Source organism: Mirounga leonina, unplaced genomic scaffold (genome assembly GCF_011800145.1).
Source record: "Mirounga leonina isolate KUSES-001 unplaced genomic scaffold, KU_Mleo_1.0 Mir_128, whole genome shotgun sequence".
Classification (NCBI taxonomy): Eukaryota; Metazoa; Chordata; class Mammalia; order Carnivora; family Phocidae; genus Mirounga; species Mirounga leonina.
In genome coordinates, this window is record NW_023270320.1 from 2,807,209 (window position 1) to 2,832,583 (window position 25,375).

Sequence of the window (25,375 nt, forward strand, 5' to 3'; positions counted from 1 at the left end):
GGTCTGGGGGCCCCTTGGGCTAGTGTTGTAAGTTCCTGCTTGTCTGTCTCCCTATGTGTGGGGCTGCAGAATGGCTTTACCCCCTTACATATCGCCTGCAAGAAGAACCACATCCGTGTCATGGAGCTGCTACTGAAGACGGGGGCCTCCATTGACGCTGTCACTGAGGTAGGAGAACTCCACAGACGGGCCGATGGTCCCTGCCCGCGGTCTTCCTCCAGAAGCTTTCCGGACAGTTGTTCTTTTTAGCTCCATGTGGCTGCAGGACTGCGTGTGTGTATGCAAGTCCAGACTGCTTGAAGGAATAAACTGGGTGACCGAGACAGGGGGACATGGGTCAAGTTTCAGGGAGCTTTCCAAGACCCGATGCAAGTTTTTGAGTTGTCAAGCACGCAGAATCACCCTGCAGTGATTTCTTTTTTCCTCCAACCATTTTCCTGGAAGAAAAACCCATCTCATTTAACTCCCTTTGCTTGGAAAACCATTCTGGAGGCCCTAGAAACAAGAAAGTACTAGATTCATCTGGCTCTCTCTTCTTTGTAGGAGCAGGAAAGTCTCCTCTGTTCTCATTCCTCTCTTGTGTGTTCCAGTCTGGCTTGACACCTCTCCACGTGGCCTCCTTCATGGGGCACCTGCCCATCGTGAAGAACCTCCTACAGCGGGGGGCATCACCCAATGTCTCCAATGTGGTAAGCCCATGGGGGAGAGCAAGGGCTCTGTCCCCTGGACTGAGAGCTCAGAGGGGAGATGAGCTACTGATCCTAAGATCTCTTCTCTGGGGGGAGAGCGAGAATTCTCACAATAGGAGAGACTGCAGGTTTGGGGAGAATGTGTGTATATATATTATTCACGATATATATATCCCAATTAAATTCGTCACACATCTGTCAGTCCTAGGAGTTTTCTTTTAGAGAATAATTTGGGAACTTCTGTAAGTGTTATCTGGGAATACATTTACAGTTTTTAACATTCATTAGCTCTGAGGTTTACTTTTAAGTATACTTAAAACACACACACACACACACTCTAGGTGTCCGCAGGCTAAAGGCTAAAGTAGCTGCTTGTTGGGACAGCTCCACCTCTTGGACGAAAACCCACCAAGTTACTCCAGGCTGGCACTTTGGAACTCTGCGTGTGTCCTTTTGGAAACTCGGCATGGATTAACATTTCTATAATTCTGTGGTTTTACAGAAAGTGGAGACCCCGCTACACATGGCAGCCAGAGCAGGACACACGGAAGTGGCCAAATATTTGCTCCAAAACAAAGCCAAAGTCAATGCCAAGGCCAAGGTGAGTTCTGGAGGCCAGAAGGATCCTGGGATGTAAGCGATTCAAGCTCAATGAGGAGAAATCCATCCTTATTAGAGGCCCGGCCGCAGTGCCGGCAGCACAAAGGTTCCTTGTGGTTCCCAAGGTGGTTGCCCTGAACGCTCAGATTCTGCTTTGCAGGGGTTCTGAGAAGGCCGGAGAGATGTTTGCATCAGAGCTGTCCTATTCATTGGGATAATGAAAGCCCAAAGAGCATGGCTGGCCTGCAGGGTTTGGGGGCTGAAAGGGTTTCATGGTGGTTACAGTTCTGGTGTAAGAAGAGAAGCAACTTTTTGGAGAATATATTACCAATGAAAACCAGTCAGGAATTACTTGACCCAAAAAATGGAAGATGCCCACTTGTTGTAAAAAGTGTTCTCCAGGGATTGGGCGAGGGAACAGTAAGAATTGCTACTGATTGTGCAAGGCGATGGGCTTTCACCAAGATTGGGTTTTCCGACTCTACTGGAGACAGAGGCTGTTTAGAGTTAGAACTGTGGTTTGTGTTTGGGCCACGCACAGAGGCCCCCAGCTGGGCCCAACAGCACAGAGACCCTAGCCTAGTATCAGGGGAGGAGGAGGAGCAAGGGTGGGAAGAAAGTCATCTTTCCCCTTCAGCAGTTTAGACTCTCCCACGAGCCCACTCAAGCAAAGGCAAGTTTCCGTTCAGACGTGACTTGGGAGACAGGAAGAGTGCCTGTTACACTGTGTGAAACATTTTATATACACTACCTGCTTAATCCTACCCAGAGCCCTATGAGGTAGATTATTGTTCCCATTTTACAGATGGGAAGGCTGAGCCTTTAGGCAATTCAGTAGAAATAACAGCTAACCTGAAGGGTCGTTGTGAGGATTAAATGAGAGAGTGTATTTGTTTCTATAACTCAGAGACTTGATTTGAATTCCAGCTCTTCATCTTCCTAGCTGTGTGATCTTGAGAAAATCACTTACCCTCTCTGGGCCTCACCTTCCTCCTTCGTAAAGTGAAGCGTTGGATTAAGAAACCTTAAGAATATGCCCGGTTCTTTGTTTTCACTTTGGGTTCCAGGATGACCAGACCCCACTTCACTGTGCAGCTCGCATCGGCCACATGAACATGGTGAAGCTCCTGCTAGAAAATAATGCCAATCCCAACCTGGCCACCATGGCCGGGCATACCCCCCTGCACATTGCGGCCCGAGAGGGCCATGTGGAGACGGCCCTGGCCCTTCTGGAAAAGGAAGCATCCCAGGCATGCATGACCAAGGTACAGGCTTCTTCCCCTGTTCTGGAGAGGGGACTGGCCCGTCACCGCCGGGCCTGGGGTGCGGGATGGGCACTCCCGCCCGGTTCTCTGTGTGGCCCGGATGATGCTGAAAGCAGCTAGGAGGGCCAGCACCCCCAGACTGGCTGCCATCTGTGAGCCCGATGTGTCGTCCTTCCCCAGAAAGGTGGTAAAACTGTCCTTTCTCGTCTACCCACTGAGCCTTCATCCCTTTATCATGGACTGGCTATTAGCTGTAGACAAATCGGGTCTGGGAATACAAGAAGGACTAAGATTCAACCCTTGCCCTCGACTAGCTAGTAGTGGGGTAACAACACAAAATGGTTATATGTGCCATCACCAGAGGTGCAGGTGGCAAGTGGAAGAGGAAACCTGCTGATTCTTGGGCCCCAGCCTCTGGGAGGGATCAGAAATTGCGTCCTTTACGAGGCTGGCATCTCCATGCCGGTGAAGGTGGGCTGCCTCCTTTGCCGTGGGCTCTTGCTCTGCGGGGGGACAGCTCTGATGCCCCATGCTTCTGACAGCCTGTGTCTCTCCTCAGAAAGGATTTACCCCTCTCCACGTGGCGGCCAAGTATGGCAAGGTCAGGGTGGCAGAGCTCCTGTTGGAACGAGACGCACATCCAAATGCTGCTGGAAAAGTGAGCTTGAACTTCCCTCCCTGTCTCAGCTTCGAGGCCAGAGCAAAGGACACACTTCGCTCCTTGTGCCTCTCGTGTCCACCTTTTGAATGGGCGGCCATCCAGGGGGAAGGGCCTCTGGCAAGACCGCCTTTCTGACAAGGGCCCTGTGCTCTTAGAAAAAGCTGGTGGCCTTCTCTGAGCAAGTGTGTTGATTATGCTGTGCCCCGCCGCCCCCGGCCCCCGGGCCCTGCAGAACAAGGAGGTGGCCCCGGGTCTGGCGGGTTATGCTCTTGAGTAACTTCAGATCAAGACTGGATTTGGAAGGATTTTAACCGGACTGTACCATATATAAAAGAAGCGATACAGAGCCCCAAGCGGTGCTGCCAATAGATAGCCGGAGGGATCGCTAGTGGAAAGCCAGCTGAGTGAAGGCTGTTGTCTTTGTCGTCTTGTCCCCTGCAGAATGGCTTGACTCCCCTGCACGTGGCTGTCCATCACAACCACCTGGACATCGTCCGGCTGCTGCTTCCCCGGGGCGGCTCCCCGCACAGCCCTGCCTGGGTAAGCCCTCCCCGGGCCACACACCGGGGGCTCCAGCCCCAGACCTGCTCAGGGCCGCGGCCCCTGCAAGGCAGGCCCGCCGCCGCCCCGTCGGGAAGGGCTGTTCCAGGAGCAGCGGGAGGGTTTTCATGTTTTGCTTTTATTTTTACCTCAGTGTTCTCGCCTCGCTCACACGAATGTTACCTGCTGTAATTGCTGCTATTTGGAGACCAGGAGTGGGGTGGGAAAGGGGTACCACTTCTCAGCAACAGGTTACCTCACAGAGGTGGGATTTGCGTTACACAACAAATGGGTTCCCCAAACAACTGCGTGTCACCCGAGTTCTGTCAGCTGCGTTTGGTCAGCCGGCTGTCAAGGGTCAGCATGTCCAGGAATCTCCGGGGGTGGTGAGCCCTGTTCTCCGATTCTGACTCCATTTGGTGCTGGTGGCACGATGGCCCCACTTTGAGAACTGTCCAGGGTTGCGGGGGACCCTGCCATAACCTTGAAGCAGGGGGCCTCTTTCAAATGTGAAGTCACCCCCAAATGTATTTCTCGTATGAGTTCAGACTTCTACATCGAGGTGTTTTTGTAACAAGGCACACCCACATATATTACATGGTGGACGTAAGGCCATTGTGCCTGCCCCTGAAGGACGCTGCCCCGAGTAGCAGGTTCATTACCTCTCAAGGGAACCAAGTAAAGGGAGTTGACTGGGCTTGCTTATGTAAGATCCGACTTCGGGGCGGGGGAGGGGGTGGCGGGGAGCTAGTACAAGGTGAAGGGATAAAGCTAGTCGCGAGGATCATTTTTGGAGACGGGCTGGCTCGTGTGGGACCAGAGAGTGTGCAGTGTTTGTCTGTGAGAGGAGGGGGCTGATGGCCACACGGGGGAGTGGGCCAGGGCTCTGACACAAAGGATGCACCCGTGGTCCCTGCACTCCGGGAGCTCACTACAGGGCAGCCAAGACTCAGAAAACCAGGATAATTTCGGGGAGAGCACACCCCAGTCCTCAGCCACATGGCAGGGGGAGCCTCTGGGGGGGACTGGTCTGTGATGACAGCTGACACCTGCTGACTTCAGTGGGAACACAGCCCTAGCCAGGGAAGATCAGTGCGGGCCTTCAGTTTGTCTCCCCTCCTCAGAACGGATGCTCATCTGAATTTTCCAGCATCACTTTGCCGGAGACACAGCGTCTCCCAGACACCTCTGTCTCCTTGGGCTCCTGTCCCCGCTGTTGTAGAAAGCCCACGTCACCGCGTAGACGGAGCATGCGGCCCTGCTAAGATGTGGCTTACTCCTGCCTCTAAAAATAAAGAGCTGGACTCCCCGCCTCCGCACTCCCCTCCTTATAGAAAAGAAATTGGAGCCAGGTTCATGGTATTTAAAGAGAGCCTTATCCAAGTACAAACCTTGTACAGATGGGGTTTGTTTCCATGGCAAAAAATAGTTTCCCAAGTAGTCTGGCAATTTTGTAGAATTTCACATGCAAATCTCTCTGCACCCAAACCAAACCCTCCCCCTTCTAATTTTGATGCTAATGTTGTTTTAACATTTAGGCAGATTTCTCTCCAGCGTGCATTCTTTTGGATGAGCTCATTTCCTTGGGGAAGTAGACCTTTTCGGGGCACACAGCCCTCCCTAACCTCTCTACCTGGCCGGCCCCGTCCTTGTCACCTACAGAAGGTCATTTATTCCCTTTAATCCTGCTTTTGGGGAAGCGCAGACGGTTAGTCTCTGCTCTGAGAAGGCCAGCTTCTCCTGTATATGTCAGTTTTAACCAAGGGTCACCTGGCCTCAGCTGCCTCCAACACCAGGGTGCCCTTTGCCAGGATAGGGTGCTGCTTTTGTCAATGTGCACACCCATAGCTGCCCAAGTGACCTGGACTCCTGATTATACCGCCATGAGCATACTGCAGCTTGCTCCGGCTTCTGCCCTTTGTCTGTTCAAAGAAGTCCTAATAATCGTTGCTTTCATGCTGTGGATACCTGCTACAGACTGGGCCCTGGCGAGGGGTTTAGCTACCTCATCCCAGTTCCTCCTGTGGACAGCATGCCCTGATGCTTGCCTTACAGAGAGTGGTCTCCTTTGGGGATGACTCCAAATCTCAGGCTTCATCCAGCGAGCCACACCTCTTTCTTTGCTTTCTGTTGATACGATCCAAACATTATTTTGTTTAGTTAATATTGTAATCAAAATGTTGATCTCGTTACGGGAACACAGCCTAAAAAGAACGTATTCTCATATTCTTTTTTAAAAAAAGGAACACTCAAATGAATTATCTTACATAATTATTCAAAGGAAATGGTTTTTTTAATTCAACTTAATTCTTTGGGTTTATTACAACTTTTCATTTCCCCGCGAAGTCCACTTTCCAAGTGGTTCTTTCCCTGTCCTCCAATGCTATAAAACTGTCAGACCCCTTTTCTCCTCTTTCCTTTTCCTGATCAGTGATCCTGGCAGAATCGGAAACGGTTTGCACAGTCTGACAGAGACTGGCGGGGAGGTTCAGTGCTCTGGGGTAGCCGGAGGAATGCTGGCCAAGGTGGGGAAACCAGATGTCGTATGCCATGTGCCCTGGGACTGGCGGGCGTGGGCTTTGAAAGTCATGGGTCCTGCTCAGAGGTCCTCAGGCCTGGCCTCTCCTCTAGCCCTGAATGTGTGGGGGTCTCGCTACTCAAAGTGTGGTCCCTGGGCCAGCAGCCTCAGCCTCACCTGGAAATGCAGAATTTGGGGCCTCCCTAGAACTTCTGAGTCAGAGTCTACATTTGAGCAAGATCGCGCATGCTTTGTGTACACACTGTGGTTTGAGAAGCACTCTTCCAGCTGATAGAACCTCAGCTCTGGGGTCTGAAGGCCAGCGCGGGTTTCCTGTTGTTCATTTACTAGGTGACATGAGATACGGCACTTAACCTCACCGAGCGTTGACTTCTTTAGCCACAAAATGAGCTAATAATAAAAATGCCTACCTGACTTGCTGTACAAGGGACCATGTAGGTGAAAGGGGTTTCTAACAGTGATGACCAAATCAGACTTCATCTGTCTGCGGCAGGACGAGGAGTGCGCTCTGGAATGTAAACCCATGTACTGCTTCCTTCACGGAAAAAGTCTTCTTACCAGAAAGAGAGAGAGAGAGAGAGAGAGAGAGAGGAGCTAGCTGAATAAACAGTATATGGTGTCATAGTCGATTTACTTTTGGCCAGGCTCCTTCATCTTGTCATGGCCTCAAACATCTTGTAAACCAGAGCACTGCAAAACCGTACGCAGGTTTATTACTTTTATATCTTTATTTTGGAAAACACCTTCACATATATTATCATATTTTATCCATCCAACAGCTGCAAGAAAAGAACATGCTGGATGTCATTATCTGCTTTAAATGCCTTTTAAAAATACAGAAAGATGTCTAGAGGTCACTGACTCTCCAGTCACCTGGCTAGTTAGTGTGGAAGGAGGACTGACTCCACATCCCCGGTTCCTTGCCAGGGACACCTGTCCCCTTAGACCAGCAGCCCCAGCCCACAAGCCCAGGGGGAGCCCGGCCGTTGCAGGGGGAGAGAAGAGGGCTAGGATCCTTTTCCTTCATGAACTATCGGGGGGTGGGGGTTGGGAGAGTGGTTCTCGCAGACAGGAGACTTTCATTTACTTCCCAGCCTGCCAGTTCTTCCTTGAGCTGCCTGCTTGGATCCTAGCTTTTGTGGTGGTAGGGCACGCCCTGCAGAGCAGTCTGTCAGAGCTTGAATACAGAAAATAGGGGGTGAGGAGAGGCACAGGACGCTTGCGGGCTGGGATGGGGGGGGGTGCGTTGTGTTGGATCCTTCCAAATCAAAGGGATTTGGTTGGTTTGTTTGTTGACTTTAATTGCTCTCCTTGGAGACTCCAGCTCTGCTCAGTGGGTGTCCAGCAGGCCAAGAAGCAAGCCTGGCCCTCCCTCTGAGGGTTTAACATTTAAGGCCTGTGCTCATTCCTGTCCACTCAGCATTCTCTTAACCAGCCTCCCGATGCTTCTTCTGTTTCAGAATGGCTACACCCCTTTGCACATCGCTGCCAAGCAGAACCAGATGGAGGTGGCCCGCAGTCTGCTGCAGTATGGGGGGTCAGCGAATGCCGAGTCGGTGCAAGGTGTGACCCCCCTTCACCTGGCCGCCCAAGAGGGTCACGCAGAGATGGTGGCTCTGTTACTTTCGAAACAAGCCAATGGCAACCTGGGGAACAAGGTAAACATGGCTTCCCAGATTTGCCCTGTCGTCTCGGTAATGTTTTTGTAGTAGGTAACCAGTTACGCTCTCAGAATATTGAGCACCTACTGCGTGCTCAAGTTCTGAGTTAAGTGGTGTGTGTGTGTGTGTGTGTGTGTGTGTAATCCTTACAACAGCCCTGTGTAGGCTTTACCTCAGTTTTATAAATGAATAAACAGGGTCAGAAAGGTTGCTCATTCCCCAGGTTGCATGACCCTGAGCCTACCTAATGCCAGAGCCTTTTCGAAATAGATTGATTCAAGGGTCTGCAAAAAAGATCAATATTAAAATCCTTAGTACACTTTCCCAAATATGGGCCAGTGTCCACCTTCAGGAATGTAGTAAGTAATTTGGTACTAAATATTCTTTTTCTGTGGGAGAATATTTTAAATGCCCACCGGTACACTAAACTAGCAGTTCCCAACCCAGGGACTGTTGGTGGAGGAGTGCGGATACTTCCAAGACTGTACACAGCATTTTGGGAGGATGCGCACATGAGCCATTTGTCTAGGTGAGGTCTTCATAGTTTTTCTCAGCTTCTCAAAGGAATGCATGACTCCAGAAAGACTAAGAATCACTTATTTTTTTAAATAATAGTTTTATTCAAATATAATTTATATACAATAAAATTCATCCTTTTGAACTGTCCTATTCGGTGATTTTTAGTATATTTCAGAATCGGGCCACCATCACCACTATCTAGTTCCAGAACATTTTCATCACCCCACAAAGAAGCCTCATACCCGTTGGCAGCCACTCCCCATTTCCCCCAAATCTCTCAGTCCTCACCAACCACTAATCTACTACCTCTTTGAATTGGCCTATTCTGGACATTTCATATCATGGAACCAATACAAGGAGCCACTTCTTTAGATGATGAGGGAACGGTTTCAGAAAGGCAAGCGTTTTAAGGGTAAGCAGATCTGTTAAAACCCTGTAGATCCATTGGTTCTTTTTGCACAGGTTTGGACAGGTGACCCCCAGGAGGGAACTGTTAGGGCAGGACCGTTATATTGGATTGGATGCTTGGTTTCTTGCTTGTGCAATGCCATTTCACGCAGGCTCTGTGAGGAGCCATGAGGGTGATGGTGATTCTCTGTACTGGAGACATCCTCACTCATCCACGCGCCACCTCACTGGGCAAATTACCGTGTTATCCCAAGAATCAGGCAAGTCACCCAGAGACTTGTGACTGAGGTAGGACTGTTCCACCCCACCCGCCCGCCTGCTCAGGCCTCGTTACTGTTCATGGGCCTCTGGTCAGCAGGCAGGAAGGTGCAGAAGGCCGAGGGGGGCCTCCCTCCCTGGAGAGGGGACAGGCCCTGCCCCCTGACTCCAACTGCAGAGGAATCATAGCTCTATTTGCCCCATAGTTAGGGGAGTGTATTAAGTAGGGTACGGGGGAGAGAAGACTTTTCCGACATTTTGGTGTGAGTGTGCACATACCAGGCCATATCTCTGGTGCATCCTTATCCTCCTGAGAAAGGTGAGGTGAGAACTCCCAAGAATATGGCATTTTCAGTGCCAGCAGGTTCATCCATTCTTTGACAGTGCGGGATGGGTTGTGAGGTGCTAGTCACGTGCCACGTTTAAATGGCACATTGTGCTTTCCAGCGTGTTTTCATCTGTGTTTTCTCAAGTGAACCTTACTTTATCCTCAAGATAGGTCAGTGATAACCTGTTTTCTAGATAAGGAAAGTAGGGTCTGAGGCTTATCTTAAATCAGGGAAGTAGGGTATGTTATAAATGGAAAGTTCCATAAAGTTTATCTAATTCAGAGGTCAGCAAACTAGGGCCCGTGGGCCAAAACTGGCCCACCACTTGTTGGTATAAATAAAGTTTTATCGGAACATAGCCATGCCTGTTTGTTTCTGGGTTGGCCGTAGCCACTTTCTCACTATAACTGACAGAGTTGGGTAGTTGTGACAGAGACATAAGCCTAAACTATTGACCATCTGGGCCTTAGCAGAAAACGTTGCTGACCTCTAATTTAGCTAAACCACCTCATTTTTTAGATAAGGATATAGAGGCCCAGAGCTGGAAGAGCTTCGTCCCAGGTCCCACAGCTGTTTGGTGGCTGCACAGTCAGGTTGGGGCTCCTAGCCTCAGTGCTCTTTCACGGTGGCCCAGGATTCTTTACTGGACACAAGGTGATGAACTCCTTTTTCTTTCCAGAGTGGACTCACCCCCCTCCATCTCGTAGCACAAGAAGGCCACGTTCCAGTGGCAGATGTGCTCATCAAACACGGTGTCACGGTGGACGCCACCACCCGGGTAAGGCAGGCAGCTCGTGCTTGTGTCCGTGTGGGCTTGGCCTCCCTTCTCCCCTGTGCACGTCCTTGTCCTGCCCGTTGCCGGCCTCCCACTTCAGAGGCGGCTCATTCGCAGAGCTTTGAAACCCCAAGGGCTCAGCAGCCCATTGTTCTCTGCCACTTCCTAGGGGCGGCAGTGGAGTTTGAAGACACCGATCCTAATGATCTTACTTTCCGGTGGGCAACTTTGGAAAGTTTGCTAGACCTTTGAATCTCTGTAGTGAGAAACTAAGAGGAACGTTTAATCATGAATCTATGACCTATTCTATGTGAGCAGTGTGTCAAAATGTCAGGCTTTCGTGGATTCGCTTGAAAATTCAGGCCTTTTATTCCAGCAATTAGTTAAATCCAGTTCAACTTTCTGTGAACCACTTCTGTGTGCGAGGAGCTCTGTGGGGTAGTTGAGGATAACGGAGTGCACAGCACACAGTGGGGGACCTGCCTGGAGGATTTGCAGTCCAGTGTGGAGGGGACAGTAGGAGGCTGGGGGGGACTGACGATCAACCATGTGATATTGAAGTCTCTTTGAGAAAAATCTAGCAACTGTTTGATCCCCAACTGTCTGCAGCTTCACCAGGAATCTGCTTAAAACCCAACAACGTTCTGGATCTTTGAGGTTTTTTGGGCCCACTTAGGTCTTTTGGGGTCCTGCATGAGAGACCCTATAGTGTGAGTTAGAATTGGGGGTCCCAGAGCCATACTATTGCTTGAGGTCCAGACTGCAGTGTCTGTTTCAAGATGGTTTCTGGGATCTGGCACCAGCTCCTCAGGGACACTTAGGACCAAAGGGCTCAGGGAACCTTGGCTTGTCGGCTTTCAGGGAAGCACCCAACCATTCAGCAGAACCGATTTATTGAAAATTAACTCCTTTGCAGCCTAAGCTCTAAGTAGTCAGTAATACCCCAAACCTGGTTGTTTCAAGCAATGACCAATTCCTATACACTCCATTCCATTACAACTCAGTAACCTGGACAGCCTTTGTGGGGTTTTTGGACAGTGGGATTTCACCTTTCTAGTGGAAATAAGTATGCCCTTCCCCAGGTCGGCAGCAACCTCCATGCGACCACGAGTCCCCATCGGAGCCCCCTTCCCAGCAGACAGCCCGATGGAGGCTCTTTCCCTCTGGACTGATCCCCCCCTGCTTCTGTTACCTGTGGCTCCCCAGCTTTGCCTGCTGCCTCCTCACACCTCCTCTTCTCTGTCTCTCCCTCTACGTGCTGCCTCAGAATGTGGGCCCCACTTTTTCTCTCTATGCTCATTCTCACCTGCAGGACTTGCACCTTGCATAGGCGTCTCCTTGCCTAGACCTCTTCATGGGGCTCAGTGTCCGTTTTCCAGTTGTCTACTTGGCATCTCCACTCGGCGCTCGCAGACATCTCAAACTCCATTTGTCTGAGACCAAGCCCTGTTCCTTCCCAGGCCAGTGGCCCCCACCCCTTGTGGCGGCTGCTAGCCTTCCAACGGGCTTCCCTGGCCATCCTCCCTTTTGAGCAGCCGTTCTAAGGATTGCAGCAATGCCCAGCCACAATGGCTCTGGGGATGCCCGGCAGCCCCCCTGCTCACTCATTCTCACCTCTTGCTTCTCAGATGGGTTATACTCCACTCCACGTGGCCAGTCATTATGGAAATATCAAGCTGGTGAAGTTTCTGCTACAGCACCAGGCAGACGTCAATGCCAAGACGAAGGTACGGGAACACTGGAGAGCTGACCTCTATACTTCCTAAGTGCCAAATTAGGATGCAGTCAGAGTTACTCTGGTGTGCCTGGGGCTGCCACAATGTTAAGCTTTGACCCTGGAGGAGGAACTGGGGGAAACGCATTTTTTGTGGGTTGCTCATAGAAGACAGGCTCTGTAATATGTGGGTAGTTCTTTCCCTCATAGCTAGTTAATCCTGCCAAAATGTCACCTCGCTTTACAGCAAGGCTACAGTCCCTTGCACCAGGCGGCCCAACAAGGACATACAGACATCGTGACACTGCTTCTCAAAAATGGTGCCTCCCCAAACGAGGTCAGCTCGGTAAGTACCCACCAGTTTCCTCATTTCAGAAAACTGCTCTCACGGGCAGCCCTGTGAGACCCCTACCAACCGCAGAGGCTCAGCCTATCCTTACTGCCCGTCTGGGGCCTGGGCGGGCTGCACTGAACTGTAGGTTCTGGTGAACTGTAGGCTATCTTTTTTTTATTTTATTTTATTTTATTTATTTATTTGAGAGAGAGAGCGTGAATGGAAGAGCAGGGGGAGGGGCAGAGGGAGAGGGAGAAGCAGACTTGATCTGAGGACCCCAAGATCATGACCTGAGCCGAAGGCAAACGCTTAACCAACTGAGCCACCCAGGCGCCCCTGTAGGGTATCCTTTTAAGTACCATTTACCCTCTCCCTTTTACCTTGATTTAAATATTACCTTTGAAACTCTTTCTATACTATGTGAAGTTGCTGTCAATATAGTACAAGTGCACACAACCGAACGTCTCAGGTGGTTCCTGCTGTTTTGGGGCTTCAGGGTTGTCTTTGGCATCGGGATCGTGGTTGAGTGGGGCTTCCTCATCTGGCACCGTGAAGGCTTTACTAGATCTTCTCCGTGGCCACATCCAGCTCTGAAAGCATATGGACGTTTGACTGTAGATGTGGTTACTAAATTTATAATTGTGGCCAGAGCTGAATCTGCATGGGGTCCAGGGCACATCCTGGGACTGGAGAACTCAAAAGAAAAATAAAGCCTCAACATCAATTTACTTCCACGTAGCTCTGTCTCTTCAAATAGTAGAAGATACCCCCTCCCCTGTTTCTGGTGATTGTGATTTCTGATTGGCCTAAATAGTTCATTGAAGTGTGTATGGATTATTTTAACTATTTTAACGCTCAGTAACTGACACCCAAAGAACCGGTGTTGGGAGCAGTGAGCCGCGTTGCTCTTCACGTTCCTATTCCAGAATTGCATATGGTGCCTTCCGGACCCATTCCTTCCGGTCGGTTTGGTTCCCTCTTGGCAGTTCTTGGCATGTCCTGGCAGGATTTCCCCCGTTCTCGTTTCAAAACTCCCGCTCTCAGTGCTCCAGATTTAAAGGATCACTGCCCTCCTCTCTTCCGTACCCCGACTTTGCAAGCATCGTTGCTAACACCCGTCTGGGCTCACGCATGCGCAGGGGCCTTGCTCTGGGCTCCGAGGTGCAACGTGTCCACCTAGACCCTTCCAAACAATTAAAACGTGAGCTTGGTCTGTGTAAAAGGGGCAATGCTTTCCCCCCAGAGTGCATTCCTTGTCTGATCTCATCCGCTCTCTGCCGTTTTTCCCAGAATGGAACCACACCTCTGGCAATAGCCAAGCGCTTGGGCTACATTTCAGTCACAGACGTGCTCAAGGTTGTCACGGATGAACCCAGTTTTGTGGTATGTCCGCCTCTCCACTGCACCTGCCACCCCAGACACACACAGCCTGACAGGGCGACCCTGTGGGTTATTCCGGGAAAAGAGCGCATTCTGGGGACAGGGTAGGAAGCACCACGCCAAGGCGGGGATGGGGCCCGCGGGGAGAGTGTTCTCCATCGTGCGGAGTTGTGCTGCCACCTAGTGGCGAGAAGACTAGGGCTGTGAGCAGAGCTGGGGGGGCAAACAGCAAGATGGGGTGGGGGCAGACAAGGCAATAGGAAGCTGGCGCTGCCTGTTTGCCCCCTTGCCAGACTTGAGCTTTCAGCCGAGGGCAAAGACAAACCTCCTTCCCCACTTCCTTCCTGTCTCCACAGTCATAACCAGGTAACTGCTGGATCATTGAAAGGGCCCACTGTTCTAGTTGGGTTGAATTCTCTGCTTTTTCTCAATTTAGTTAACCAGTGACAAGCACCGGCTGAGTTTCCCTGAGACAGTAGATGAAATCCTGGATGTCTCTGAAGATGAAGGTAAAGTCTGGGATTAACAAAAAGCGGGGGGCAAGTCAGGATGAAGGGAGCACAGGGGACGGTGAGCCCTCTCTCGCTGGGGGCTACCTGCCATGCTGCACAGCCTCGGGCTGCGGGTCTGTACCAAAGCCAGAGAGACCCGCTTTTTAATGATGTTGTCTGTTATCAAAACACTCCTTTAGTGTAATTTTAGGAGAAGGAAAAATCGACATCTCAGTAAAATACAAAATTCTGTGAAGTTTCATAAATATATGTGTTTACATATGTAATACATGGCGTATGATTCTACTCAGATCAACCCTCAGACTGTAAAGAACTGCGATAAAATTTTGCCTGAGACTTTCCTTGTGCTTTGAACAAATAAGAAGTTATTCATTTAAATTCTGTAAGAATCTTTTCTTAGTAAGCTACGCTTCTGACCCCATAGTGGGTCAGTAAGTTTTGGAGTGTATCCATTATTATGAAACGACTAGAGTTTCAGCTTCTGTGACCCACAGAGTGCTTAAGTATTTTTTCCTGCCCCACATAAGCCCATCTCTTCACGGAAGTCTGAGGGGGGACCCCTTGTGATGTAAAATGGTGGGGTTGGTCTGGATTCTCCCTCCAGCCCCTGGTGGTATAACCGTGTCGGTGAGATGATTAAAGGTCCCTTTGTGTCCCTTTTAATGATAGGCCTCTTGCTTTAACTGACTTCAGTCCTGTCCTTTCTTAAACTTGGCTCTTCTTTGCTTTCCAGGAACCGCTCATATAACTATAATGGGTATGAAACACTTTCTGTTCCCTGTGGCCCTTTCTCACGAGTGCATCCCACCCTAAGCAATCCCAGCTCTCACTAATCCATTCCTGCTTTCCACCCTCCTCCGATGGCTAACAGTTCGGAGCCAGGAGCTTGCCTCTAACAGGAGATGTGCACCCGTAAGATCCATGTCCAGGCGGGTGGTTCCCGCCTGTCCATTTCCGTGTCTGCGCCCCTGCCACCGTGTTCGTGATCATAACTGCATGAGCCGTTCTTCCATTCTGTCAGCTCCAGACCACAGAGCCAGGCCACTCACCGCTAAGTGACAGGAAAGGACGCTGCAAGGTCGAGGGCTCCCACTCCAGTCCAAGCAAGGAGAGAGAAACAAAGAGGCAGTCTGGCTTGCAGACATAGTTTGAACCTTTTGGGAAGGGACTTAGGAAATCATGAGGTTTCGGCTGCCGTGATTGCCAAAAACCCCAAAGCCCTTCAGAATGAATGGGTTCAGTCCCACTGTAGTTGACCCTTCTGCAGTGTGCCGTGTGGCAAAGGACAGAAATAACTCTTTCCTTGGTGTCTGCATACCCTGCAAGGGCTACTGGGAGGTGCAACTTGTCAAGCCGAGACCGTCCTTTCTGGGCTGTATTTTTGGTCTTCCACAAAGCCTGGCGTAGACTGAGCTGTTAGGAGCTGGCTGTCTTGCTCTGTGCGCGGGGGCTGGAGGAACAGGACTGGCCGAAGACACTGTTAGTGGTCCCCTTGGAGCAGCAGGGACCTTGCTCCTCTCCTCAGGAGCCAGCACTGAGAGGAGGAGCGGGAGAGCACTTTCTAAAAAGAAAGAGGAGATCTCCCTTCAGTCCCTCACATCAGCTTGTGTGGTTTCAGGGGAAGAACTCGACTCCAAGGCTGAGAGGCAGGATTCCAGGGAAATAGACGAAGAGAAGGAGCTGCTGGATTTCGTGCCGAAGCTGGACCAAGTGTAAGGAGAGGGCATACCGTGGACGCACAGGTCCAGCTCTGGGGCACAGAGGAGAGGGACTCCCGACCAGAAGGCCAGGCCCCGTGTGTGCCACTAACAGGGATGGGATGCCGGGTGGTCGGACTGTGGCATCCTTAGGATCAGCAAGCTCTGTGCCTTGACCTCCAGGTGGGGACACGGAGGCCTCCCCTTACAGCATGCTGTCCAGCAGTGTGTCCCTTCGTCTTCCGTGCCCTGCTCCCAACTCTCTGCCTCCCTCTCTCGGTCTCCTGTTCACAGCCCTTCCCTCTCCTGCACCCCCAGTTTCCCACCAGAAAGGTCCCCTGAGGAAGGTTCACATTCACAATGGTGACCAAGCTAAGCTCACACGCTGACCGTGTCCCTCTGTCATCATGGCACCTTAGGGAGACCCATGGAGGGTTTGTGTCCGCCTGGAACACATCCCCCCCCGCTGCCGCTGGGAGTTATTCCTATGTGGGTCCCTCGGCACACAGGGAGGTTTGGCAAATAAATCTAAAAGTGACAGCTCTGTAGAAACACCAAGTCCTCAGTGTTTTCTGAAAAAATGGACGTGTGCTGGCTCAGTCCCATGGCTTCTACTAAACAGGGCAGTGGACCAGTGGGAAGTGAAACCCCAGAATAGTTAATCAGTTAGTATTTATTGGATAAAATATAAATCGCAAAACTCAACATCATTAGTACTTACTGCACATCAGCTAGGAAGAAATACGAGACTTGATCGTTCATAAAGAACTGACCGATTTATTTGGTGGGATCACAGCACACCCACCCAGAGAATGAGATGTTAAGGCCAGAGTGAGGATCCTACCAACAAGGGCTGTGAGACTGAGAAGGAGGTGATAAGTGTGAGGGAAGGCTTCATGCAGGAGGCAGCCCCTTCACCTGGCTTGTGAAGGTCAGCTAGGCCCCGGGGAGAGGCTCTGAGGCGAGGGGAAGAGGCTGGTCCGTGCGCGAGGCTGGGAAGTATTGCCTGTGTAATGGGCGCTTTGGGGTGCAGCAACGGGGGCAGGTGGGAGAGGTTATCACGGGGGTACAGAGCTGTTTTGTTAGGCCTCCCATGGTAGATGGGGGCCACTTAGAAGGATCATCCTTTTGATTTCCCAATGTTCTGGGCATATAGGGTGGAATCTCCAGCCATCCCGAAGATCCCTTGTGTCACACCTGAGACAGTGGTGATCAGATCAGAAGAGCCGGAACAGGTAAGAAGCACCTTTTCTCTTTTTTCCCGTCGGCAGAGAGTGGGTACCCCGGGACAGTGATGGTTTTGAGATGACCCGCAGTACGATAGCAACTACGAATTCTAAAGCCTGTGGCGCTTACCGAGCTCTTAGATCCTTGCTTCCACGTGTCCCTTGCCGACCCCCGTGCTGCCCGAGTTCTTACCCCAGATATGAACGATAGGAGCCTCTGCGGACCCAAGAGTGTGCAAAACACTCTCGTCCAGCCACAAGCGAGGCTCCGAAATTCTGGCTCCGAAGCCCATGCTGTCCTGCCCGCCCCCCTCCGGGCACAGGCTCAGTGCCCCTGCAGCGGGTCACGGTGCTGGGGAGGCAGCTGAAGCCGAGCTGCGTGCACAGGCACGGACCTCCTCTCTTTCACATCCGTTATAAAGGGGGACAGTTTCTGCCTCCCCTCCTCAACGGATTATCGGGAGCTGAAAAGACCAAGGGGCGTCAGAGAGTGCTCCCAGGGGTCTGTTAGTCATCCTGGTCCCCTGCTTGCGGCTTCCCTGGATGCCACCTGAATTTGTCCGAAAAACAGTGGGGTGGTTTCAAACAATTTAAACAATTTAATTCCCCTTGATTCATTGTATGCTATTTGGCACCTTTTTTTTTTTTTTTTTTTTTCCTGCACGGCAAGGGGGTTTTCTAGGATAAAACGCAGTGTGGCGTTTGGAGATTGGAGATCATTGCCCTGAGGCCTGGTAACCGAGCCGGGCATGGCCCGTCTCCAGCCACGGCCGGTCTTGGCCTCCGCCACCCCGGGGCTCCAGGTCTGACGGCAGCAGCCATAGCCCCGCACAGAGGTGGTGTGCAGGGACAAGGCAGCTACGAAGCTGTCCCATCAGCCATTCCATGCTAGGGTATGTCATAGTGCTGTGATGCTGTTGTCACTCACGTGGAGGCATTTGGGAGATAGGGGCAACTAAGGCCCTGGCACAGTTCTGGCCTGTTCCCTGGATGCCGCCAAAGACGAGAAAGTCACCAGGTCAACCTATGTCCTGTTGTTCCGTGACCAACCCATTCTCTTCAGCTTCTTGCTAAATCATGAACTCAAGCCAGTGGGTATTCCTGGATTCCTACTCCGTGCCCTGTTCCGGGCTCGACATAGAACTGTGAGACCCAAGCCCGCCCCCTAGGAGCAGATGGGCCAACTGGGAAGGGTGGGCTCGGATATCTGAAGCTAGTTAACCCAGAATGCAGGAAGAATCCCTGTCCCGGTGCTCAATCGTGCCGTGTGAAGCCTTCTGGATTAGAGTCATGGGAAAGTTTCGTGTAGGAGGCAAGGTGTGAGGGTGGGTGGACAGGACCAGCGACAGAGAGGGTCAAGGGCGTCAGGCCCCTGGGAGCGAGAGCAGAGTTGGGAATAAACCCAGAAAGGGCCAAGGGCCAGATGCAGACCCTGCTGGCTTTCATGAGTCCTTGTGATATGCAAGGCTCCATGTATGGCAGCCCCATGTCTCTGCCACCACAGCATCACTGAGGGGCAGGGACCATCCCGTTTGCAGATGAGGCCATAGGAAGCCCCCCAAGGGTAGGGTCTGCTCTGGTCACCTCCGTATTTCAGATGCCTGTGAGATAAGTCACTTGCCCGAGCTAAGTAGCTAGTAGGTGATGGTGCATGGCTCCGGGGTTGAGTCTTCGAAAACCAAGCTCCCTAGAACAGGGGTTGCACACTGGGGTGTGGCTTCAGGAAAGAGCGGGTGGGTCTGCCATTTGTGCAGTAGATGTGGGACCTAAAAGGAGCCAAGGAGAAGCCATGGCGGTAGGAAGAAGTCTGTGCTTCCTTTTCGACTCCAGGAAAGCTTTGTCCAAAAGGGTCAGTGGTGTCCTTGTCCACCACTGGGTCACTTGCTTTCTGGCAAGGAGATGCTCGCAAGCCTCCCCGGCCCGGAACACCACTAGCTGGGCGGGACTAGCTCCCGTGGCCCAGGAAGTGATGGGGCAATTGGCCTTTCTCTCCTCCTCACGCGTCTAAGGAGTATGATGAAGACTCACTCATCCCCAGCAGCCCGGCCACAGAGACCTCAGACAACATCAGCCCAGTGGCCAGCCCCGTCCACACAGGGTGAGTGACCCCTGTGACGGGGCCTCGTGGGTTCTGGGCCCTCGCTCTCCCCGTCTCAGAGAGAGTGCACAGAAGCCCGACACGGGTCTGCCTGTGCCGTAGGTTTCTGGTGAGCTTCATGGTGGATGCCCGAGGAGGCTCCATGAGGGGCAGTCGTCACAATGGCCTGCGGGTGGTGATCCCGCCCCGGACGTGCGCTGCACCTACTCGCATCACCTGCCGCCTGGTCAAGCCCCAGAAGCTGAGCACGCCGCCCCCGCTGGCTGAGGAGGAGGGCCTGGCCAGCAGGATCATTGCGCTGGGACCCACGGGGGCCCAGTTCTTAAGGTGAGAGGTCACTCGTGCTGGACGTGCACGTGCACAACACGTGTCCCTAACCTGTCCCCGCCCCACTGGTCGGTCGCAGCCTCCTCAGCAGCAACCACCCAGAGCCAGCCCGGCCGCAGGGCAGAGGGAGAGGCGAGCCCTGGAGCCCCACGCCATCTCAGTTCTCTGCTGTCCTGACCAAGGAGCAGAACCAGGAGCTCGGACTCCCCTTCTCCCAGATACACCATAGCCCAGGGGGAGCTTACTCCTCTCAAATCTTGTAGGATGCTAAGGAGGGGACTGAGAAGACAGGCCTACTTTGAGGCCCCCAAGCGTTTAATTCTTTAAGCTCTAAAATGGTATTTCTAGAAGACAGCCCTCTAGCATCGACCCCAAGGACAAGATTAATGGGCTTCAGAGGCCTATTCCTTTCCCTTTCCGAAGCGAAGTGTGGGGTTCTACTTGAGCTCTGTTACACACCAGGCACCATGGATGGTAATGCTGGGGCAGGTCTTGCCCAGGAGGCCCTGTCTGCCCATCTTTGTGCACTGCTGTCCCCGCCACGATGTTTCCACCCACCATAGCCTGCAGAGTGCTTTCGTGTTGACTTTCCCTTTTCGATGTACTCCTTGAAGACTCCCTCTGAGGGAAATGTCATCAGCACTGGTAGAGAGAGAAGGCAGCTGAGGCTAGGAGAGGTTTGGTCCCCTGTCTGGGGACATCTAGGGATGTCTGGCGGATTCTGGGCCTCAGGTCCAAGGGCTGGGTTAATGTGTGAGCCTCCCCTGTGAAATGGGGTGGAATCCTGTGCTTGCCGTTCCTCGGGGGCCTGGCAGTGAGTGAGGGGCCCTCGGAACATCTCGGGAACCCAAGGCAGTCTGCTCCCCTGCCAGGACCTGCCCCGGGGGGCCTCACCATGGCTGCAGGATCCTTTCTTCCTCCAGGCAGGGACGCACTGTCCCCCCTTCTCCTGTCCTTTCCTCCCCGTGCCCAGCCCCCTGCCCACAGGCACGCACACCCACATCCAGGCCCCTTGCCCCCCATCTGCTCTGTCCCCTCAGCCCCGTGATCGTGGAGATCCCCCACTTTGCCTCCCACGGCCGTGGGGACCGCGAGCTTGTGGTGCTGCGCAGTGAAAACGGCTCCGTGTGGAAGGAACATAGGAGCCGCCATGGAGAGAGCTACCTGGATCTGGACCAGATCCTCAATGGGATGGACGAAGGTAACAGCCCCAGGGCACCCTCCTTCCAGAGGGTGGGATTTGAGCTTGCATGTTTGGGGTGGGTTGTTGGGGCCGCCTGGAGTCTGGGAGGGTGGGAGAGACTGGGAATGGCTCCAAAAGGTCCGGTTCCGGGGCCCTAGGGGAGCATCTAAGGGGGCGCCTGGGGAGGGGGCGTTGCTCGGGAGCCAGGGACGCGGAGGTTCTGGGGACTCAGTGGTTGAGCCTGCGCCCAGCGTGACGGGGGGTGGCACCGTGCCATGTGGTTCCAGAGCTGGGGAGTCTGGAGGAGCTGGAGAAGAAGAGGGTCTGCCGCATCATCACCACCGACTTCCCCTTGTACTTCGTGATCATGTCACGGCTCTGCCAGGACTATGACACCATTGGCCCTGAAGGGGGCTTCCTGAAGAGCAAGCTGGTGCCGCTGGTGCAGGCAACGTTCCCGGAGAACGCTGTCACCAAGAGAGTGAAGCTCGCTCTTCAGGTGACAGCCCTCCTCCTCACCTCCCCCCCCCCCAGCAACTGAGACGGGCTCATGCAGACTGGGAGGGGCTCAAGGCCCCCGGAGGACGGCCCTCTTCCCCAGGACATCCCCCCAACTTCTGTCTGATGCCTTAAAATTTCAGTTAGAGGTGTGACCTTAAAGCTCAAAAGAAAGTCGTGTGGGTAGGAAAAGACGGGCTCTCCCTGTTAGGCTGCAGAAAGCCCCCCGATAGTGCATTCAGCCGCAAGGGGATTCTTCCTGGAGAGCTAACTAATGCGGAGCAAGGACCGTGTCATCCCGGGAATGAGGAGCAGGAGGGAAAGGGGGAGAAAGGGCTCCGGAAAGACAGCTGAGCAGGGATATCAGCCCTGACACAGGCCTTGTGCTCAGCAAAACAGATCTGCGTGGTCCAACGGTGGAGGGCCCCCCACATCCCCCGGGAGCCTTTGCCCTCTACATAAACAGCCTGCTCTCCCTTTGGGGGCGCGCTGCCCCTCGTGAACAAGTCTCCCTGCTCCTGGAGGCTGAGGGTCCACCCTTGATGCCTCGCAGGCCCAGCCCGTACCAGATGAGCTGGTCACCAAACTGCTGGGCAACCAGGCCACGTTCAGCCCCATTGTCACCGTGGAGCCACGGCGCCGGAAGTTCTACCGCCCCATTGGGCTTCGGATCCCGCTCCCTCCTTCCTGGACGGACAGCCCGAGGGACAGCGGGGAGGGGGACACCACCAGCCTTCGCCTGCTCTGCAGTGTCACTGGTGAGAGGTGCCCCTTTTGCCTCTGTGCCATCTTCCAGGCGGCAGCAGCTCCCTGTGGCCACATTCAGGGGAGACGGGAGATGGTAAAGCCAGCCATCAGCTTGCTTTGGCTTCCCTAGGGGATGGAGGGAGGGGTGATCCGTCTGAGTAGAGCCCCCTCTGTGGTCTAGCCCTCTGACCCCTAAAAGGAGGGGTCGCCAGGAGGAGGAGAGTATGAGAACAAAGTTGTGCTCAGGGCCACACAGATATACCCGGCTCTGCCCTTCCACGCTCTGCCCTTACATTTCACCAAGCTCTGTCTACCATCTGAACGCTGTCCCCCAGCCTGTCTCTGCTCCTGTTGCAGGAGGAACAGACCAAGCCCAGTGGGAAGATATAACGGGGACAACCAAGCTCGTGTATGCCAACGAGTGCGCTGCCTTCACCACCAACGTCTCTGCCAGGTGGGCCGCAGCCCCTGCACCGAGGGGGGTCAGCGCGGCCCCCACTCATGCCCCAGCCTCATGCCTCGACCCGCCCATCCTAGGGTGGAACCCGAGGGAGGGCCCCCCACTGCCCCTTTGCACACACAGGCCCCGCGCCGACCAGCGGGCCTGTCAGAGCAGCCACCCCCGTGGCACACGGGCTTCTTCTGTCGGCAAAGGGATGAAGCTCTCCACCAGGCATGCCGGAACATGTTTCTGATCAGCCCCCTCTTTCTAGGTTCTGGCTGTCCGACTGTCCTCGGACCGCCGAAGCTGTGAACTTCGCCTCTCTGCTGTACAAGGAGCTCACCGCCGTGCCCTACATGGCCAAGTTTGTCATTTTTGCCAAGATGAATGACCCCCGCGAAGGGCGTCTGCGCTGTTACTGCATGACAGATGACAAAGTGGACAAGACCCTGGAGCAGCACGAGAACTTCATCGAGGTGGCTCGGAGCAGGGACATAGAGGTACCGTGCCTGGCTGTGCCAAGCTAGCATAATCTCCCCTGAGTCTCATCACCGGGCATGCTCTTATGACCCCCCGTCTGCAGACTGGGGCACCGGGGCCCAGAGAAGTGAAGTCATCCTCCAAGGTCACGCACCTGAGGAAAAGGCAGAGAAAGGATTTGTCCGAGCAGTCTGAGCCCTGAGCTCACGAGTTGACCTGCTCTGCCAGGGTTCTGGTAGCACCCCGATGAGGCGGGGAGGACAGCTGGACAAATGATGTGAGGAGAAAGGACCAGGGACTGGATCGGAACCTAGTCCTGACCCCAGGAGACTCGTCGTGTCAAGACGTGCAAGGAGCCAGGACCTTTCCAAACATCTGCCCTCAGAGTCTGTTCTGAGCCTTCCCAGGGGGCTGAGGGCACAGGGCTGGCATTCTGGAGCCCTACCTCTAGTCCCGATTCGGGAACTAACTAGACGAAACATTTCTTCTCTTTGGGCTTCAATTTCCTCAACTGTCAAATGGGTTCGATATCATCGAACCCATGAAGTTCGATGGGTTCAAACCGTGCATATGCACAGTAAGGATTACTATATCCATGGATGAGATTCCAATATAACATGGTCCTTGTAGCACTTCTCATAAACTAAACCTTCCTGGGCAGGTGTAAAAAGAGACCCAGCTCTCCTGAGGAAGCTCTGTGATGACCCCTTAGTGGAGTTCTAGAGTACTCAGATGGCAATCCTGATCAACCACCCAGAGATATACAAAGATGCTTGCCTATTATAAAATCCTTTGAAGTGAGAAGGCATGCCTCATTCATTATAATCTCGGAAACAAAACCTTTTTCGAAACAAATGGTGGGGTTTCCTGGAGCACGGCCCCTGTGTCTTGTGCGGTAGATGGGGCGTGAGCTGGTGAAGGAAAGACCAGAGCTGGAGGCAGGACGGGACTTGCAGGCATGTCTCCCCAACAAGCTGTATTTGCTTTTCTCCTCTTGCAGGTTCTGGAAGGAATGCCTCTCTTCGCAGAGCTCTTTGGGAACCTGGTACCCATCAGAAAAGCTGCCCAGCAGCGGAGTTTCCAGTTCCAGTCATTTCGGGAGAACCGCCTGGCCATACCTGTGAAGGTGCCGATGAATCCTCTGGGTCGAGGGGGTTTGGGAGGCAGAAATCTCTAAGCCTCTGGAACAGCCCCCCGAGGCTTGCTTTTGTGTGCGTGAATGTAGGTGAGGGACAGCAGTCGAGAACCAGCAGGGTCCTTGTCATTTCTGCGCAAGGCCATGAAGTATGAGGACGCCCAGCACATTCTCTGCCACTTGAACATCACCATGCCCCCCTGCACCAAGGTCAGCTGCCCCCTGAGGAGGGCCCTTGCTGGGGTGGGGGGGATCCCCATACAGACTCAAGGTCAAGTGCTTCCGAAGGACTTCTTGTTGAAAAGCTGCCTTTGAGTTCCCTGAGGTCCAGGAAGGCTCTTGGTTGTCCTCGGGACAGTGGACTGTGGCCCAGCAGGGAGCGCGCACCCCGGGCCTTCCCGCAAGCTACGAGCAATGCTAGTATCAGACAGTGGTATGTGTGTTCTCACTGTGGGCCTTGAGCCCTCTAGGATGTTCTTTCTCGAAGGTCAGAAGGAGCCTCACAGGCATCCACCGTGGCACCCCTTGTCTGAGGCCTCTGAGGCTTAGAATCGGGTGTCGAATTGCCGAAGGTTACTGGCCGTTTACGAGGTCTTTTGCAAGCCTCTTTTTCATGTACTTGCTTATCTTCCCCAGGGTGCCAGGCCCTCAGAGAAGGGAGCCCTGGTGTCTCAGCCCCCGCAAACACCCAGATTTTTGAGCTCAGCAAAGGCGTCCTGACCAAGTATGTTGATTTATCCGTCCCTGTAAGAGCCTCAGAGTCACCGCTGTGTCAGGGACTTTGGAGGGCTTGTGCGTCTCCATGTTCTTATTGTTCCTTTGCTGCTGTGGCTGTCAGCCTTCCATGCCCAGCTAGGGAAAAAGCAGAGCTTTGTCCATATGTCCGTGGCTTAGTTTCTCTTTACTGTCCAGGGAGAGTGTGAACCAACTTCCCTTTCAAAAGAGGATTTCCTGCAGCCTTGAGCAAGCATCTGGGTGCTTCTCTGCAGAGCTGGGGTGCTAGGCCTCGGGCCAGTACCGAAAACGGGTCTTTTGAGTATAAAGGAACCCAGAAAGAAAGACTTGGTTTTTAGGTTCAAACCCCAGTTCTACCACTTACTGGCTGAGTGACCTTGGGCAAGTTATTTAACCCCTCTATGCCTCAGTACCCTCATCCATGAGTTGGGAGTAATACTAGTACCTACCCAGAGGCTGTTGCGAGCATCAAACAGGGCCTGGCACCTGGTAAGGGCCACACGAGCTTGCCATTCTGGTTATTCTTTTTTTTAAAAAAAATGTTTTATTTATTTATTCATGCGAGTCAGAGAGAGAGAGAGAGGCAGAGGGAGAAGCAGGCTCCCCGCCGAGCAGGGAGCCCG

General features: G+C 53.1%; 1 protein-coding gene across 1 annotated transcript in view; it reads left to right on the plus strand.

Annotated features, from left to right (window-relative positions):
* The window catches only part of ANK1 (ankyrin 1), a 127,435-nt gene that overhangs the window by 66,716 nt on the left and 35,344 nt on the right, over window positions 1-25,375 (plus strand). Inside the window, exons 11-33 of the mRNA XM_035003964.1 lie at window positions 70-168; window positions 591-689; window positions 1,192-1,290; window positions 2,357-2,554; window positions 3,114-3,212; window positions 3,657-3,755; window positions 7,755-7,952; window positions 10,149-10,247; window positions 11,873-11,971; window positions 12,206-12,304; window positions 13,583-13,675; window positions 14,109-14,181; window positions 15,803-15,896; window positions 17,038-17,116; window positions 19,117-19,205; window positions 19,308-19,532; window positions 20,573-20,733; window positions 21,003-21,214; window positions 21,767-21,971; window positions 22,318-22,414; window positions 22,674-22,902; window positions 23,883-24,008; window positions 24,108-24,227. Coding sequence (XP_034859855.1) covers window positions 70-168; window positions 591-689; window positions 1,192-1,290; window positions 2,357-2,554; window positions 3,114-3,212; window positions 3,657-3,755; window positions 7,755-7,952; window positions 10,149-10,247; window positions 11,873-11,971; window positions 12,206-12,304; window positions 13,583-13,675; window positions 14,109-14,181; window positions 15,803-15,896; window positions 17,038-17,116; window positions 19,117-19,205; window positions 19,308-19,532; window positions 20,573-20,733; window positions 21,003-21,214; window positions 21,767-21,971; window positions 22,318-22,414; window positions 22,674-22,902; window positions 23,883-24,008; window positions 24,108-24,227 — 2,991 coding nt within the window. The remainder of the gene's footprint in view (window positions 1-69; window positions 169-590; window positions 690-1,191; window positions 1,291-2,356; window positions 2,555-3,113; window positions 3,213-3,656; window positions 3,756-7,754; window positions 7,953-10,148; window positions 10,248-11,872; window positions 11,972-12,205; window positions 12,305-13,582; window positions 13,676-14,108; window positions 14,182-15,802; window positions 15,897-17,037; window positions 17,117-19,116; window positions 19,206-19,307; window positions 19,533-20,572; window positions 20,734-21,002; window positions 21,215-21,766; window positions 21,972-22,317; window positions 22,415-22,673; window positions 22,903-23,882; window positions 24,009-24,107; window positions 24,228-25,375) is intronic.